The 18980-nt window shown below is 32.7% G+C and overlaps 1 protein-coding gene across 3 annotated transcripts in view; it reads left to right on the forward strand.

The window, feature by feature from the left end:
- Window positions 1-18980, forward strand: part of Pkc98E (Protein kinase C) — a 33009-nt gene that overhangs the window by 4799 nt on the left and 9230 nt on the right. Inside the window, exons 1-15 of one of the 3 annotated variants that reach the window (XM_088234342.1) lie at window positions 552-754; window positions 828-888; window positions 1595-1850; window positions 5005-5036; window positions 6214-6284; window positions 8251-8395; window positions 8537-8670; window positions 9182-9266; window positions 10782-10921; window positions 12637-12869; window positions 14294-14442; window positions 14843-14895; window positions 15234-15420; window positions 17433-17590; window positions 18813-18911. In XM_088234342.1, coding sequence (XP_088090468.1) covers window positions 659-754; window positions 828-888; window positions 1595-1850; window positions 5005-5036; window positions 6214-6284; window positions 8251-8395; window positions 8537-8670; window positions 9182-9266; window positions 10782-10921; window positions 12637-12869; window positions 14294-14442; window positions 14843-14895; window positions 15234-15420; window positions 17433-17590; window positions 18813-18911 — 1899 coding nt within the window. In that variant the 5' untranslated portion in view covers window positions 552-658. Of the gene's footprint in view, window positions 1-551; window positions 755-827; window positions 889-1594; window positions 1851-5004; window positions 5037-6213; window positions 6285-8250; window positions 8396-8536; window positions 8671-9181; window positions 9267-10781; window positions 10922-12636; window positions 12870-14293; window positions 14443-14842; window positions 14896-15233; window positions 15421-17432; window positions 17591-18812; window positions 18912-18980 lie in introns of those variants that run through there. The other 2 variants (XM_088234341.1, XM_088234343.1) reach the window with 2 other exon arrangements.

Consider the following 18980-nt stretch of genomic DNA (forward strand, 5'->3'; position numbering starts at 1 on the left):
TTGACTTTATCATTTAAATCTCTTTCGATATGTGAAAATAAACAAGATTAAATATTATTAACAAGTGATTTAATAATAAGTAATTGCCTTATGTAATATTGTCAGATCAATATCAAAATCACAAATCTCCAATATTGGGATTAAAGGTTTGACATCCCACCTTACCGTCTACTTATTTTCAAATAATGTTGCTCATTGTTGATATATTATACCTATATTTTTACATTGTATGTAAATTTTTTTATTCGGGATGAAAAATAAGTATCCTATTTTACTTCTCACCTCTCCGGCTATTCCTATGCAAAAGTTACGCTAATCGGTCGCTCTGTTGAGAGGTGAAAGAAACACGAACAAGCACACTTTCGCATTTATGTATGGATATATTATGCATTAATATAATTTTACATATGTGTTTCTCTTATAAATATTTTTTTTTGTTTAATGGCAATAAAAACAGTTATTTTTCCTTGCTAGACACCACTTTGTGTGTAGAGATCCATATCCCTTTCTTACTTATGTGTAATTAAGAATTAGTCGTATTTTCTCAGAGATAATTGCGACACGGTTCCAGTAGTCTCCGTTCTCTCGACTAAATTGAAAATTTTATTTGATCAAGCGATTAAATTATGATTTTTGGCCAGCTACGAGAAATAGTACAATGTTTATTCCGGCAACTATAACAATGAACTATCTCAAACGTGAAAATATATTTATGCGAACGCCGAAGATCAATTACATGGCTTTACAAAATGAAGTGTGTAAACCTCTATCTTGTGTTTGATTAGCAATGGTAGACATTTATAAATAACGTAATGATTTTATTTTAGGTTGATTTAGAGCCACAGGGTAGACTACATGTACGCATAGATCTAAAATGGAATTCTCAAGGTGAGTTGTACATTTTATTTTTCCATAATTTTTGTGATTTATGTATCCATCAAAATCACTTTTCTATCAGGAATTTTGTGTCTTGTATTTTTTTGTTGATAATATTTTTAAAACTAATTTGCATTGCATTCCTTTTAATGTGATCTGTTTATTTTTGTGACGTAAATTGCAATATTTATGCATTGAGAAGATATTGACATCAACTGCATTTAAAATGCCCACATTTTTCTTTTCGATGACATTTTTGGCTTTAGTGAAAATTTTTATGTTTCTTTAAAATCAAACCAAAAGTTTAAAAAGCTTTCATCGTAATCCTTACATACATTGTAAATAATTTTGTAATCAATCAAATATACCTACATGGTCAGCAATTTCTAGTTTTCACCTGATTTTTCATCCCTTTAAAATAGCAAAGGAATACAGTGTTTGTTCAGCATGTTTGCCTACCATGCACGAGGTCTCGGTTCAATTGCTTGACATTAAATATTTATTTAAAAACGGCTTTTTTACTCTGCAATATTTCAGTCTCTGGACTGACATCTGAAGCATAAGACCTTACCATCATGTAACAAAAAAATATGATCGAGATACGCTGCCATCGATATACCGATGCAGTGCCCTTTGCATCATTAGAAGTGAAAAGAGGAATTATGATAATTTTACTTTTTTCTCAAAGGGAAGTTAATAAAAAATGTGTTATTTTCAGCGGAGACGTCTCAAGTGTCCAGTGTAAGCTCGGCGTCCGTGGGGTCAGGGGGCGGGGGAGGCACGGGGGCGCCGGGGGGTGGCGCAGGCGGCGGAGGCGCGGGCGGCGGCGGCGGGCGCGAGTTCAAGGAGCGCGCCGGCTTCAACCGGCGGCGCGGGGCAATGAGGCGCCGCGTGCACCAGGTCAACGGACACAAGTTCATGGCCACCTTCCTGCGCCAGCCCACCTTCTGCTCGCACTGCAGGGAGTTCATTTGGTGAGGGAATAAACACATTCACTCCCTTTATTCTACACCCCTTTACGATGGTCGGTTGATATATGTATTTCCAAGTGGATGTGTAAACGTTTTTGTACCTTATTTTTTCTTACTTGTATGCACTTCTTCCAGCAATGCGCCGACATTTCTATAATTTGCTGATAAAACATTAAAAAAAATATATATTTGCGTTGTTATGATTTACCCAAACATTTCAATTTTTGGAGACATTTTTAATGAGTTGTCAATAACTCAATATTGTGCTGTTGTAACTAAACTGTTACATCTTGTCTTTTAGTGCCTCCTTTACACGTAGGCATATTCAGCTACACAATGTATACACGTCAGGGGTGGAGCATATCAATCAACCCTCGTATATAACACATTGAAGTTTACACACTTACAGAGGTATGAAAATATAAAATTGTGCTTAAAATCAATGAGCCAATCACCGAGTCAGTCCCGAGATATTAAGGTTAGAATTTTAAGTACCTGGCGCACACATATGCCCCACCGCGCTTTATCGCCCTCGTAGGTGATCAGGTTAATACAGCAAACAGCTGTTTTAAATAAAATTTCTATAACAAATGGGAAAAAGACTACAGTGGAAAAGAAAAAATCTCAATTATTTAAAATAATTTGTTTAGAGACATACTTAATTATTGTACAGTTTATTTATTAAACAAATATTTAAATTGATGCATTACATATATATATTAAATCGTCGGGTTTCTGGCACAAGTTGGAAACTTACATTTTACTTGTTGTGAGATGTAGCACTTTTAAAGTTAAAATCTCATCCCAAATCAATAATGCAAATAAAACCGCAAGTTGAACATTATAAAATATTCTTTTTTGTATTCATAAAATCTGAAATATTTTTATTTGATTTTAAAACTGATTATTTAATGCCATTTGTGAAGACATCTCATTTTTTAAAGATTTGTAGTTATCAACTTGTGCCAGAAACCTGACGATATATACACGAGTTTTCGGGGCCATTTTGCCAAACTTCAGAGGAACATTTATAATGATGTACTTTAAAAAATATCCTAATTAATTTTTTGGAAAACTGCATTTTTTAATAAAAAAAGAAAATTGAGATGAAAAACGTATTTGATCAATGAAGCATTACGCACCGGGCGCGGACTAAGGAAGCAGTTGGAAAGGGGAGGGGTTTGTGGAAGGGATGCTAGTCCGAGACATAAAAGATTTTCTCCGCTTGCATTTAAAAAATTTTTGTAAATAAATTACTAGGATTTTTTCTAAAGTTTTTGAGGAATAATTCTCTGAAGTTTCACGGTCTGGCCCTAAAACACCGTGTATTTATTTATTATAATATTTTTAGCACACACCTTTAAGCTGATATATTTCCTGTAACTATGCCACAACCTAAAATATTTCAAACAGCATCTCCCATTTACGGAAATAAAAATTACCATTTAAAAAAAAAAAACAACAGTCGTACAAATTTGACTAAGGTTGGCTTAACATGTCCAGAGCGAAGTAGATGCTTAAGACCAAAATTATAATATTGTGTGCGATAAAAATTCTCCATCATCTAAATTTGTCCGTGCGCAGTCCTTAAATTGGACACCGTTTGATCTTGTATGGGCATTGTTGAGAAATTGGTGCCATCTAATTAAGAAATTGGCCTGTTAACTTTTGAAATGACTAACCCAAGCCCAATCTGTGTGACCTGCAAAACTCTTTCTCTGGTTTTCATTTAATGAAACGTGAATTCGGCAATGGGAACACTCCCGATCCATTGCCTTTCACGTTTTGTTAAACAAAAATCACATAGAATGTCTTGCTGTACATACAACAATAATAAGTTATTGCCGAGTGTACAATAAGCGTGCTTTTACAATACTTAATTGCATATTAAAATATAACATAACTTTTATCATTGAATCTTATTATCAAAGTCTTTCTTTACTGTCAAAATGAGGAGTTTACTTTTAAACGGTGCCTGCAACACCTGATTTTATTTTCTGTATTCATTTTACCAATTGAATTTATAAAATATAATACTATATTTTATACCATCGCACTTATAGCATGTTATTTCACAGATTATGTTTATTTTGTTTGTTTGTGTGGTTTTATTTCTAACATTTTTTTTGCTTTTTTGGTTAACATTATCAGGGCAATTTTATTGGTCCCCTTAAAACACAAATTGATTCCACCGGTTAATATAATTATTACCGTTTTATTCATCCATGTATTTAACATTCATTTTTCATTTGGATTTTATTTATTTAAAAATATTTGTAATGGGTTAAAAATATTACTTGTTTTTTAACAAATTTATATGTTTAGTAAATAAAATACTAATAAAGGTCGGCCAATGAGTAATCTTCACTGTATACTAGTATACTGTACAAATATTTTGTTGTTCTCGCACATCTTAAGAATAAAGGTTTTACTTCTTAATTTGGTTATTTCAACTTCTTAAAATCAAATCTTAACTGTCTGAATGAATTTGAAATTAATATTCAGTTTCCAATACGTGCTGATTACAATGAACAATTTTACCACGGATATGATGTCCAGCTAGTTCCTGAATTGAGTTTCTGCCCGCCAGATTTTTCAAAAAAATTAAAAATCATAACCACGAAAATAATTCCAAACACCATACAGTTGTTTAAAAACAATGTTTGAGATTTTTCTGAATCGAATAATATTAATTGTTGAATTTAAATGTCTGCACTTGATTCAGCCAGTTTCTGTATTGAGAGTTTTTACCCAGTACATTCAACTAATCACATTGTAATTTACTATACTCTAAATTACCTACAAGCTAAAATAGTAACAATTATAATATAAATTTTGAAAAATTAATTGCCTAAAATATCATACTGTGAATAAAACAGGGACATTTATAATATGCACAACTCATAAATATTTTAAAAATCTTATTTGATGAAAAATATTATTAAAGGTCTTTTAAAAATTATCATTATTTTAATTTTTTACTGTGGTTATGAAATTTAGAGTTCTTTTTGAAGTTAAAATTTTTGCATAAATGGATTACATTGGAAAAAAAATCTTTGATCATTGGCCGACTTTCCCCTTGCGGGGGGGGGGGGGGGCATGTGTGGGGGTAGAGCGACAGCAAATGACCCGGGGCTTTTATTTTTTCTGGTTTCAGGGGATTGGGCAAGCAAGGCTATCAGTGCCAAGGTATGTAACTCCATATTTTTCACTAACAATCAAAATTTATCTGCTCATTTTCCCTGTAACTAAAATTTTAAAACATACTTAACTTTGCAATAACTTTGTTTTTTACTATATCTCTATACTTTATTATGCAACTTATATATTCACAGCGAAAATGTTTTCATTTGAGCCTTTAAAACAGTTTAACTGAAGAAATGATGTAACTTTAATGCTTGTATTTTTAGTTTAACAAAAAAGCCCGACACATTTTCAATTATTTTAAATAAACTATGGTTGTAGAATGAATTTTCACATTTACAGTTTTAAAAAAAAAATATTGGATATAATTTCTAATTCTTTTAAATATTACTTGTATTAGTAAAATCCTCGATTAGTGTACGATAACCACTATGGCATATTTATGTTTGACCTATGTCTAAACTTGTTACCCATTTGACAATAGAAGCAAATATTATTGGAAAGTTTAATTACGCTACTTCAAAAAAAAGTAATGAAATGTTTATAAAAAAAACAAGTCTGGAATAATCAGTACGCCATGAATATTTATAGCAAATATATTCAAGAAATTACCCATTACAATTTATTATATATTAAATTTTAAAATAAATAATAGCAACTCGGCGACGTCCGTGGAAGATGGTAGACTCGCGCACGGAAGGCTCTGAGTTCGATTCCCGTTGAGAATGCAAGAATTAAATGTGATTTTTCTCAAGCCTGAGCGTTCTGCGCTCTATTTCACCACTGTAATTTGACCTTCTGGTATGTTGTGGTGTAAAAAAAAAACAGTTTTATGCAGAACATTACATTACTAAAATTTCCATCCCCAAATATAATATACTGTAGTTAATGGTTTAGCTTTTTAACTATTAAATTCTTTAAAAAAAACAAAAAAATTATGCATTCACTAATCAGGTACATTTTTTGTACATATGTCAACTCATAATGATTAAAAAACTCTAAAACTCAGCCTTAATAATTTATATTTTTTATTCATATAAATAAACAACTGAAATATTATTTGTGTAACATTGATGAATACTATGCATGTTGTGCTGATTCTTGGGTTTTGCACGTAATGGGTTTGCATCCAACATTGCTTTGTTAAAATAAATTGTAAAGAAGGATCCTAGAACATTGCTTATGTAACCGATAAACTAATTGTTACTTTTTGTATGCACAGTATGCACCTGCGTCGTCCACAAGAGATGTCACGCTTCCGTCGTCACCAAGTGTCCCGGGATGAAAGATGAGGTTAGTTTATTACTTATTCTGTCTTTAAAATAAGGCAACCAATATGTATGCAAACGCTTTTCTATTTTGAAATCTCTCCTCGAGATATGCTGTTCACATCCTATGCCACGTGCAAGAAATATGTTAGTACAAATAGTGGAATAATAATTAAAATAATTGTTAATTAACATAACAATTTCTATAATCTATCACATTTTTGTGGTAATAGATTTCTCTGGATTGTGTGTAATCTGCCTATCTAAGTACTGTTTTAAGGCAGACATTTTTATATGCAGTGCAAAATAATAATAAAACATGACTACCTACTACTATTGTATTTATTATACAAGTTTAACTATCCAAACTATTATTTATCAATGTGTTTGGGGTAATTCTTCTGACTTCTCTCCACCCAAGCTTGCTAACCATTTTTTTTATAAATTTATTCAAACATATATATCGAGTGTTCTTTAAACCCTGTCACATCCGAAACCACAATGATCAGTATTGGCAAGAAGACATATTAGCATATTTAAAAAAATATTTAGAACCAAGAAAATTCAAAAAAATAAAATATTTTAAACAATAAATTGTTGCTTACTTCTGCAAGGGAGAAGTGTGGGGAGCGCGGCGCAGTCTCAAATTCCCCCCTCCCCTCCTCGTTTCTCCCCTGCAGAAGTAAGCAACCATTTGCTTTTTTTTAAATTTTATTATTTCTAAAAAAATCATTTAATGTGCCAATATGTCTTCTTGCTGATCTGATCATCGTGGTTTCGGATGTAACAGGGTTTAAAGAACACCCTGTATATAATTTAACTATTTGCACACCTACAGAAAATTTTACAATAAAACTGTCAACACAATCAAACCTTAAAATATAATTTATGTTAACCCTACACTGCCCATGTAGGCGATCTGCTACATACTGATAAACACAGTGGACAGTATAAAAGTAATTTCAAATTTTTTTATTACTCGGCGACTAGTGTTAGTTATATTGTATACATACTAGCCTTTATAAATTATTGCAAAAATCGTCACGAGGGTAAAATTATTTGATAAAATTTAAAATGTGAAGTGTTCTGTCAAAAGTGTAATTTATCTAAAGTTAAAATTGTAAATTATTTGTATTTTTAAAAAAATTTTAAGCTATTGATTTCACAACTTTTATTATTAGGAAAAAAGATGTCCATAAAAAACAATATTTCTTGTTTTCCATATATGTGTACCTTTTATGCCCGATGTAGCATATTGTCTTTATACCTAAGATATAAAAATATAACTGAAAAAATAAAAAATAAATAACTTTTCATTATTTTTCCTAGTATCTACATCAAAAAACATACACATTTAGTAAGAATTAGAAAAAGAGTGCAGTGAACGGTTAAATCAAAACATATCAAAATGGATCTTTAACCTCACGTTATTTTCTTTTCACGAATATAAATGTCATATCGTCGCTAATACTGCAATACCACATAACTATCATACCACGCATCAGAACTACTATCATTGTTTAGAGTAAAAATAGCAATAATTTAAAACTAACTGCTCTTAGTCCCTATAACAAATTTATTGCAAAAAAAATAATGAAAAAAGAGGTTACGTGGTATTGCAGTATCATCGAAGATATGTCAAATATGCAATCTGTATGTTAAAGTATGTCCCTCGAAAAAATATTTAATATTGTCATTAAACGGGTAGAAGAAGTGTCGGCAGGCCTCAGACAAGGTGGTCTGATGACATAAGACGAGTTGCAGGAAGTGGTTGGATGCGGTTGGCTCAGGATAGGGAAATATGGAGACTAAAGGGGGAGGCCTATGTTCAACATTGGACAAGAGACGGCTGATGATGATGATTGTCATTAAAGTCTTCAATAATTTTATAAGCTTTATTTTAGAATCAAAAATATTTTAAACAAATCCATTTAAATAAAAATAAACTTCAATACACCGAGGAATAATGTTGTTTGTGTGTTATGTTTCAGACGTCGCAAATATCGGCCAGCGGGCAGCGTTTCAATGTGAATATTCCCCACCGATTTGTTGTCCATTCGTACAAACGGTTCACTTTCTGCGATCACTGTGGCAGTTTACTCTATGGCCTTATAAAACAAGGCCTGCAGTGCGAAGGTAAATCTCATGTTCTAATTCTCTATTATATATCTAATAAATAATAAAATATCTATTAACTAATATGAAGTTTGTTTTATAAACAAAATGTTACTTTTCCATAATTACAATTTGTTCATTCATTGGTGAGAATGTTTCCAGTTTGCTCTATGAACGTTCACAAGAGATGTCAGAAGAATGTTGCCAACAATTGTGGAATTAACACCAAACAAATGGCGGAGATACTTAGCGCCATGGGAATATCTCCGGACAAACAAACACCACGGCGATCTAAGGTACATTTTTAAATCAAATCAATAGAGCCATTGCAAATTATTATAATTACTTTTTCTTTAATAACAAAAAAATATCTGATGATACCGATTTTTCACTAATATTATTTCTTTAAACTTTACAGAAATATTTCAATAGTATTTTTAATAATACTTAGTAATTGAAATAATTATTATTTTATGAGAATTGCTTCTGTAAATATATCGAGCCGTGATCGCTAAAACATTGTATCCGATAAATACAATATTTTACAAGCGAACATTTCTTCCTCAACAATCAAACTCTGTTTTGACTATTTATTTTATTGGTATAAATAAAATGAATATTCCAAAAAAAACTTGGTTATCAAAGTATATTCCTTGATAATTGGGAAGAAAAAATTTTCTCCCGTAAAATACTGCTCATTACATCGTAACCTAATTTTTGCCTGCTATTTAATGTCTCAATATTCTTCAAGAGTCTTCATTAACTTTTTAAATTATATTTTGCTGCCATTTATTTTTTTATTTCCAGTATTTGAATCAAGGCGTTGGGGACATGGGAGAAACTGCCTCAGCAGACCAAGATCCTAAAGATTTGGATAAGAAAGATGACAAAGGTAACCTCTAAATATGATTATTTCAAGGAATTCTTTAAATGTAAGCGTGCTTCTCTTCAGTTTATCATATTAAAGTTAGGTTCACACGAGGATAGTACAATAGATATGACAATGTCATCTTGTCCCAGCTCCGTGAACAGCCTTGACTGCTCAAGACAGGACACTGGGACAATGTAAAAATTCGGTCGTAGTTCACATGAGAAAGCTATCTCTGTGACAGTGTCTCAGTACATTGTCCTGTCCTTCAAATTGCTATTCGTGGACAATAGGTCCAATGCTGGGACAGGACAATGTTGTATTGTCCTTGTGTGAACGCTATTTAAGAGTTTACAATTTTAAAGTAGGATTACGTGCGATATTTTTTGTGAAAAGGTCACTTTTATGTCACAATGAATAAAAATTGTATTTTTTTTCATGAAATAAATAAAAATAATTTAGTTATTCTGTTTTATTGAGTTTTGCATGTTTTTATACCTGCAACTAAGTTGTTATTCTTCAAAAAAAATGTGGGCTGTGATCATCAGAATGGAGCATTAGGTGGCCTCCGTGGTGGAGTGGTCAAGACGCTTGACTCACGGAAGGTTCCGGGTTCAATTCCCGGTGAGAACACAAAAATTAAAAATATGATTTTTCTTAAACCTGAGTGTTCTGTGATGTAATTCACCACTGTAATTGGGCCTCCTGGCCTGTTGTGGTGCCAAATAAAAGAATAAAAAATGAATTATTTCATTAAACACCATTTTTCATTTCATTTTTTTTTTGTTAAGACTAAATGTTTCGACTTTCCTAGTAAAACCATCATAATTTTGTACGAAAGTAACATTTTCAGAAAAAATACAAGATACCTCAAAAAATTTCATTATTATGACACTCGTTCACAAAATGCCTGAAAAATCAATAGAAATGAAACTTTTTTCCCTTAGCTGTAGTGGTGCATTTGATGCAGATGCAATGCCAGCAAAAAATATATCCTTAGAGGCTTTCTATGGTCTTTTGTTACTGCAGTACCGCCACAGCTGTACTGTCACTAATGAATTCTATAATTAATAGCAGTAGCCATACGGCAGCCGAACGTGTTAAGATAGTTTCAGAAACTATTTTTAGGCAGCCATTTTGGCTTGTGTTTTTAAACATTTTTAAATTTAGCTTCCACTGCTATCATCCTGGCATTTCCCTGTAGCAGTTGGCAGAAAGGATGGAATACTACACACATTGGGCAAATGATTTTTACACTTTTACTCATCTTGTTATTAATAAATAAAAAGGATTTTTTTTAGTAATTAATTGTCCATGTTTTATTCCGAATAAATGTTACAGATTGCTTGATTTCAAATGAAATTTCAAACATTTTCAGAATTGAAAATCTTTTGGAACATTCCTATTTATTATACATTTATGAATCATACTGTTAATTGTAGCGCTTTCACTTTTATATATCACATAGTCGTCAGGGTATTGTGGGACATGAGTAATTTTCTAATCATATGTACTAAGCTTGTGAATATTTCTAACTAGGAGGCGGTGATTCTTCCCTAGAGCGAAGTGAATCAGGTCGAACCAACAAGGTTGGCTTAGATGATTTTCACTTCATAAAGGTGCTAGGGAAGGGATCCTTCGGGAAGGTTATGCTCGCTGAAAAGAAGAATACTGACGAGGTTGGTTTATTTGACTGAAAATAGATCTTTACGTTAACTATGGTTCGTCTAATATTTATAATGAAGAAGTTCAGCGGTTTTTTTGTATTTTTTCTTTTTTTGTTAATAGAATATTAAACTAAGCCAAAAATATTTTTTAAATATTTTTATGTATCATACTATCAGCGCTATGAATTTTATGATGCCACAAGTTCTTGGTGAGTTGGCTTCATGAAACTGGAAATCTATCACGACACTTTGTCATTGGTTTATCGGAGTGAACTTGTGGCATAGTTTATTATTATTAAAATGATTATTTTTTTATCATGCATTTTTGAGGAACTTTGCTGTACAATGAGGATCTTCAGCCCTACGGGAAATTGGATACAAAAAATGTTTTCTTGCGCGCGGTAAAAATTAGAGCATTAAATTGTACAGTAAAATTTCTTAAAAATGTACGAATTTTTTTTTATATATTTGAATAAAAATGCACTACTTCGAATGACGTCACTGGTTCATATGAACCATTCAATGATGTGAGAGCTTTGAAGGATATCCAGTTTGGTCGCCGTAATCGAACCAATCGGAAGAACTATCATAGAACAACCTCTGACGTCACGCGCGGAGTTATTTCGAAAATACAAAACTTTAAAAAATCATAGCGCAGATAATAAAAATAATTTTTTAAAAATTTGGCTAAAGTTAATATTCCATTAACAAATAAAAAAATTAAAAAAGACACTGAACTTCCTCATTACATACTCTTATTTTTACTGCCCATAAAAAAATATTTTTGTATCCAATTTCTCGTAGTACTGAACTTCCTCATTACATTAATTAAAAGCCGAAACAAAAATATCATAAATTGACAGATTTTAGATTTCACCTAAATGTTAATTAGCAGAATTTTAATCAGAAGACAAATCATTGTGTATCATATCATTGTGACGCTGCATTGGTGTTGCACCTTACGATCCATGCTCGTTGTGTCATCTAAAACGTCAAATGATCTGTGCATGTGCTGTAATTAACTCAAAATTTCGAATCTTTATCGCTAGATGGCGCTGTCACTGCTGTCTTATCAGTCAAATTTTACTCCGCGCTCAAACGAAAACTTGACTTATTTCTCTTTCATATTTTAAATAGGTTTCTGTGACAAAAAGTAGCCATCTCAAATCAATTAAAGCAAAAACTGCTCGCTTGAACTGGATTTTTGTCACTTCAAGTGCGGTAGATATGTGCGTGTACCGATTGATACGGGCGCCCTCGATAGCTATCAATGTACTTATCTCAAAACTCGAAGCTACAGGGTTGATAATGTATCTTTGTAATTGTCTTGAGCAATACTGTCATTGTGAAGGTATGGCTTCCATATCTTCCGATTGTAATTACCCCCCTAGAAATATATAATTAAATTAGTTAATGTTTTGCCTAATTTGGTTAATTACAACTACAAGATTAAACTAAAAAAATAATAAAGGACACGCTGAACTATCATTCATATCTTTATTTATTTTAATACCTAATCGAAATGAACTTACACCAAAAAATTAGAATATTTTCGTATTTGTTGAGTTACAACAATATTTAACTATTTCCATTAGTATTTCAACAAGCAAAAATCCCGTGTTGCACAGTATTGACAAAGACGACATTTTATCACAGTTAAAAGGTTAAATCATCATTGATACTAACGTTAAATCATCATTGGTAAACGGGTGTTCTCTCCTGCTCAGGTGTACGCAGTGAAGGTGCTGAAGAAGGACGTGATAATCCAAGATGACGACGTGGACTGCACCATGACAGAGAAACGCATCCTGGCGCTGGCGGCGCGCCACCCCTTCCTCACGGCTCTGCACTCGTGCTTCCAGACGCGAGACCGCCTCTTCTTTGTCATGGAGTACGTCAACGGCGGTGACCTCATGTTCCAGATACAGAGGGCTAGAAAGTTCGACGAGCCCAGAGCTAGGTAGCTTTAATTATATATTTTAACCATTGTTTTGAAAGTGGGATTAATCACTTGGCACCTTTGTATTTTAATTTCAATTTTTCAAAAGTATAGGCACACAAAAGCTCAACTAGCCAAACTTTCATAGACACCTCCGTCAATTTTAAATTTGGAATTTGAAGTTGGGAAATAAACAAGCAGTCGTTTTCGCTATATATGCTTATTAATTTTGTAATCTCGTCCAAATTTTATCTAAATTATATTTTTGGGGAAAAAAATGCATAGGAGCGACATGCATGCCCGAAGCAACTGACTATTGTTGTATTATTTTATCTGTGTGTTCACATGAGGTGAGGTTTAACCGCTGTCCTGCAGAGATAGTCGCCCGTCTATCTCTAGGACAATGTCTTGATCCCTTGTCCTGTCCTCGTGTGAATTACGCATAATTTATCATTTTTTTGACCAAATCATGATTATAAAATATAGATTCCACTAACCTGTTTTCTTATACTTCTATATTTTTAGTTACAATCATAGTAATGAATAAATTAAATGATAAAAATAGTACAACTTTAAATAAATATATTGTAACAAATAATGTATAATATGTTACCGCCTAGTAGTTAAATCTGCCACTGAACTGAGCCAGGCTAGGCTGTTATACTAAGTATAGTATTTTTTTATTTATAACCAACCTTAACTAACCCGGCGGCTTTTGGTTCGGCCATTTAAAGGGCTAGCTTACAACCAGCCAACATGATGAACGTTGAGTTATCTTAATTTATTCAACGAACGACCTAGCCATTCAGGTGAATGCTGTCGTATAATGAACAGCCTAGCCACTCGGTTAAGTGGCTGATTTAACTGTTTGGCGGCGACATATACATTATAATGCATACCACATTATTCAAAATACATTTGTACATACATATACAAACTGCATTTAAATTATAAGTAAAATACATTTTTTACTTTTGATCACTATTTATATTTAAATTGTTCACCACTGACCGGGTTTCGATTCAACCAGTCTGACAATGTCTGTCGCGACAAAATCCGATCGCTGGCAAATAATTGAAATATGAAAAGCGGTCAAAACCTGAAGCATGTTTTACTATATAGAAAACTATAATTGGCCTAAAATTTTGGTTTATTTGTATATACTGTATTTTTTGTTGTAATGGCTGTTGTTTTCTTTAAATAAATAAATAAATAAAATAAATAAATTATAGTTAAGAAATGAATGTTCAAAATTTCAAAAAGGAAACCGATGATCAACAATAATCATAAAACATATTTTATTGTCGAGAAAAAATAAACTTTAATTTGCTATCTAAACCTTCGGACTAAAATTAAAACATTTCCTTTTGTTTCCTCAACTTGTTGGCTATGATATATATATATATATATATATATATATATATATATATATATGTATGTTGCAGATTTTATGCGGCAGAAGTGACATTAGCTTTACAGTTCCTACACAAACACGGAGTCATATACCGAGACCTGAAGTTGGACAACATTCTCCTGGACAATGAGGGACATTGCAAACTGGCTGACTTTGGGATGTGTAAGGAGGGAATAATGGGTAAGGGAACTACGTATTTCCATTCCTCGCAATAATATTCCACTTGTGCTTTTGTGGATCACTTAAAACAATAATTTAAGGCAAATGGCACGTATTTGTTACCACGCCATACTTGTGTGCAATGTTTGCTAGAAGCGTAACGTGTGACGACTGCGAGCCATTTTGTATGTACTAATTTTTGAACTCGAAAATTATGAATGAAAACTTGTTTTTTATGGATTGATAGTAATATCATTAGAATTTTAAAAATCTGCTCTAAATATTGTATGTATTTTCAACGTTATTCACTTGTGAAAACACCCTATTGTCCTTAAAAATATTATATTTTGACTATTGAGAGAAGAAAAGAATAGGAAAAATTAAAATATATACATAATTTGTTTGTTTCTGTTTTTTCCAGATGGAATCACAACAACCACTTTTTGTGGTACTCCTGATTATATAGCACCAGAGGTATCGATATAATTTATTTTGTTTTGTTTCTTTATTTTTTTATTTTACTATATATTTATTGCATTATGAGAATTTACTTATCATCGTGTCAATATGAATCTAACTATATCATGGAACTTAACTACCGTAGGGATAATATATGTCCATTCTCTCTACATGTCCAAACAGACGCGACACTCCTTTCTTGATTTTGTCGATAGTGCTAGTCTCAACCTTACATATTTTATTGCTCGAAAATGCGGATTGAAGTCTTTGTTCTAAACACAGCGGATATGTCAACCTCGATAACTTCCCAGGGAGTGAAATCCATCCTTTATATAAGTGTGTTGTATGTGTAGATCCTACAAGAACTGGAGTACGGGCCATCGGTGGACTGGTGGGCGCTGGGTGTCCTGATGTACGAGATGATGGCGGGACAACCTCCCTTCGAGGCGGACAATGAAGACGATCTCTTCGAATCCATTCTGCACGACGATGTACTCTACCCTGTTTGGCTGTCCAAAGAGGCTGTTTCAATTCTTAAAGGTATGTCTTCACCTTCCATATTGTGATGAGTGTCGGAATATGATCCGGTATTAGATAATTATCCCGACTCAATATTATTTACTACTAATTGAATCGGCATTCACTTTGTAACGTAAAAATAAATCTTTGTTTTTAGTCTTATAGGATTTTATTAATTAAAAAAAACCTACAATTATAGTTTCGGAAGAGCACTCCTCTCATCGACGGGTGATATATAACGAATGTTGTTCACAGTGTTATCATAGAATCTATACAAAATACAAACAAATAAATCGGGGGTAGAACATAAAGCAGGCTGGTTATTCCACTTATCTAAGGCTTTAGCATATATATTGATAGTTGTCTAAAGGACGGATAAGGAAACATGATCAATGAGGGAAAATAATGTTAAATGGAATTTAGTTTGTAAAATCTAGCCCATAAGTAGATGCTATAATAATTAAAACTAAGATTTGGTATGTGGGAAGACGTCCACTTGGCTAAGGAGGTGTTAACAGACCCGGGTCTATGTCTAGGGAGGTGGCAAAAGAGGTGAGGAAGGTCCAGTATCATTTTGCTAAGGGAACATTGTCAATAAAGACGAGAGGTGATTAAATATGTGATTATTAATTAAAGTGTTCTGAGGATTAAAATTTTTGTGAATTTCTATTATTACGAGATTATTCATCTTTCAGCCTTTGTTACATACTTGGTGTGGGAGTTTTAGAGTGTGATTATGAAATAAGTGGTTACTGTCTATTATATGATTTGACTATGACTGAGAACTGTGATTAGTTAGAATTTTTCTGCTTTTAGATTAGTAAAAAATGATAAACAGTGGTTGGCTAGGATTCTTTGCTTTTTGATTCGTCAAAATCTGCGAATTATGATTGGGTAGATTTTTTCACTTTTTTATTGATCAAAAACTGCAATGTATGCATTAACTAGAATTATTCGCTTTTCAATTGGTCAAACCCATGGGTCCTGATAGGTCAGATTCTTTGATCAGTGATTGATCAGATTCTTTGATCAGTGATAGATCAGATTCCTCAGTCTTAATTGGTCAGATTTCTTATTCATTTATTGGTCAGAATTCTTCGCCTCTAATTGGCTAAAATCTGCATACTGTTTTCTGATTGGTTAAATACCTCTGTATCCAATTTATTTTTTAATGTTTGGCCTCTGATTTGTCAGATTTCTTTTTTGGAGATTGGTTGTAATTGTCAGTCTTTTATTGGTGGTTTTCTTGTAATTTAAATATTCCATTCAGAATAAATATTGAGAAAATTGCCTTTTAGTAACACGAGTGATTTCAACAATGGAGTTTTTCAAGAACTTCAAAATCCATAAATTTATTTTTACATACTGATTATGATTTTTTTAAATTCCCCCTATAAAAGAAAACGAGTGGAAATTTATTCAACTCATAGTGTACATAGCGTTTACATGTTTGAGGTTCGGGAATCGATTTCTAGTAAGGTCAACACGAAACAATGATTAATTATAATAATAAAACTAAATACTTATTTTTATAATTAAAATGCAGTTCCACCAAGAATGTCAGTAGAAAAACTATATACTAAATATATTAAACAATGATTAAATACACATATGGATAAAAAAAATTGGCACCTACGGGCTACTCCTGTTCCTATGTTTATCTGATGCTATTTTTTTTTAGAAATTGTATTATTGTTGCTTACTGAACCATTGCTTTTGTGTTGTAATAAGGACTGTATTGTGTACATATTTACACTTTTTAAAACCACAAAAGTATTTTATAAATAATGTTTGTATTGCCACAAAAATATGGAGAGAAAAATTTCCGTAGAAATTGACATCCAAGCATTAAAAATATATTCATGCAAGTTGTTTGAACTATTTTTTAAATAAAATGGATATTTTTATCCAAATATCATAAACGTAGTTAGTACTTACCTAAAGAATGTATCATCTATTAAAGTGCCATCTAATTTATATAATATATATGTAAATAAATTGAAATTATAATGAATAATTTTGTTTGTCTGCAGGCTTCATGACGAAAAACCCGGCTCGACGCTTGGGATGCTCAGGAGCGACGGGATCCCTTTCCGGCGAAGCGGCCATCCGCAGCCACGCCTTCTTCCGGGATATGGAGTGGGAGAACCTCGAGGCCAGGAAGGTCCGCCCGCCCTTCAAGCCCAAAATTGTAAGAAACGCTCAATAATACATAACTTGGCTTCGGTTTTTAAAAACTCACAAAATGTGAATTTTATCTCTAAAAAAATTTTTTATTCATTCACGTTTTTTCAATTGTGCACATGGTGCTACGTTTTTAAGATACATAAGCAGACAATGAGGAAGTTCAGTGTTATTTTATAATTTTTTTTATGCATTTTACTATCATCACTGTGATTTTTTAAAGTTTTGCAATTTTTTAAATTACTCCGCCCGTGACGTCCTGAGTTGCGCTGACGTTTTAAAAGTAGAGCCCCGTAGTGTCAAAACACACTAAATGTTAAAAACGAAGGCGAAAAACTACTTGCTCGGTTTATTCGAGTGAACTTGTGACATAGTTAAAAGTAATCCATTTTTATTAAATCTGTTTATATTAATTTTTCATACATTTTTGAGAAACTTCACTTTACAATTAAATGCTCCAATTTTTACTGCATGCAAGAAAGCATTTTTTATATCCAATTTCCCATAGCACTGAACTTCCTCATTATACAACTTCAAAATGATCAATTTTTCAGCAGAAATGAAAAATATTTATTCAAAAGTGAATAAATTTTCGTAGTAGCAATGATTTCTAATATACTTGCTAAAATGAACCTTCCTGAAGTGTCTAGATGTAGGTTCTGCAGTGCAGATTATGACACAAATTCTATGTGAACGTGATACTTTATGGAAAGAAGAAGCCGCATCCTCGGGGGAGCACTGGTTAAATCTGAGGATGTTGGAGCGCTCGCCTCCTACTTTATAGCCCGATACTTTTAAGGATCTGAGCTTGGAAGGGGAGATTTAGCAATATGAGAACACCCGCTCTCCACTCAGTAGGCAGTCTTTTAAAGACCTGGGCTTAGAGGGCGTGAACTAATTTACGCGGATCCGTCACTCGGGCCGCAGTGACGTCAGAAGCTTATATAGAGCACTGACTCCCATTTTTCAGAATGTAAAATCACAATAATTAAATGTGATTTTTTCATGCCTGTGATTTTTTCATATTTATCAAAGGAGTAAAGCACACCTCGAATTTGTGGTCACAATTTAAACTATACAAGCCCCCATTTAAATTTAATCCTAATTATATCCTGAAATAAAGATTTTTCCATGATTAAAATAAACTGTTTGAATAACTGGTCAGTGTTGTAATCTAGCCTTTTTTTTATCAGAACTAATAAATACAATGGCGTATGTTTTCTCTGCAGAAAAATAAGAAAGACGCGCTAAACTTTGATGCCGAATTTACTAAAGAAGAACCAGTCCTGACGCCCGTATCTGCCGATATTCTCCGTTGCATAAATCAGGTAAACCTACACCAAGATGAGAGATATTTTATTACAACACACATCATGTTGTTTCCCCGTAGGGGCAGG

Source organism: Micrasema longulum, unplaced genomic scaffold, assembly GCF_059751315.1.
Source record: "Micrasema longulum isolate JH-2025_06_02 unplaced genomic scaffold, ASM5975131v1 h1tg001230l, whole genome shotgun sequence".
Taxonomy (NCBI): Eukaryota; Metazoa; Arthropoda; class Insecta; order Trichoptera; family Brachycentridae; genus Micrasema; species Micrasema longulum.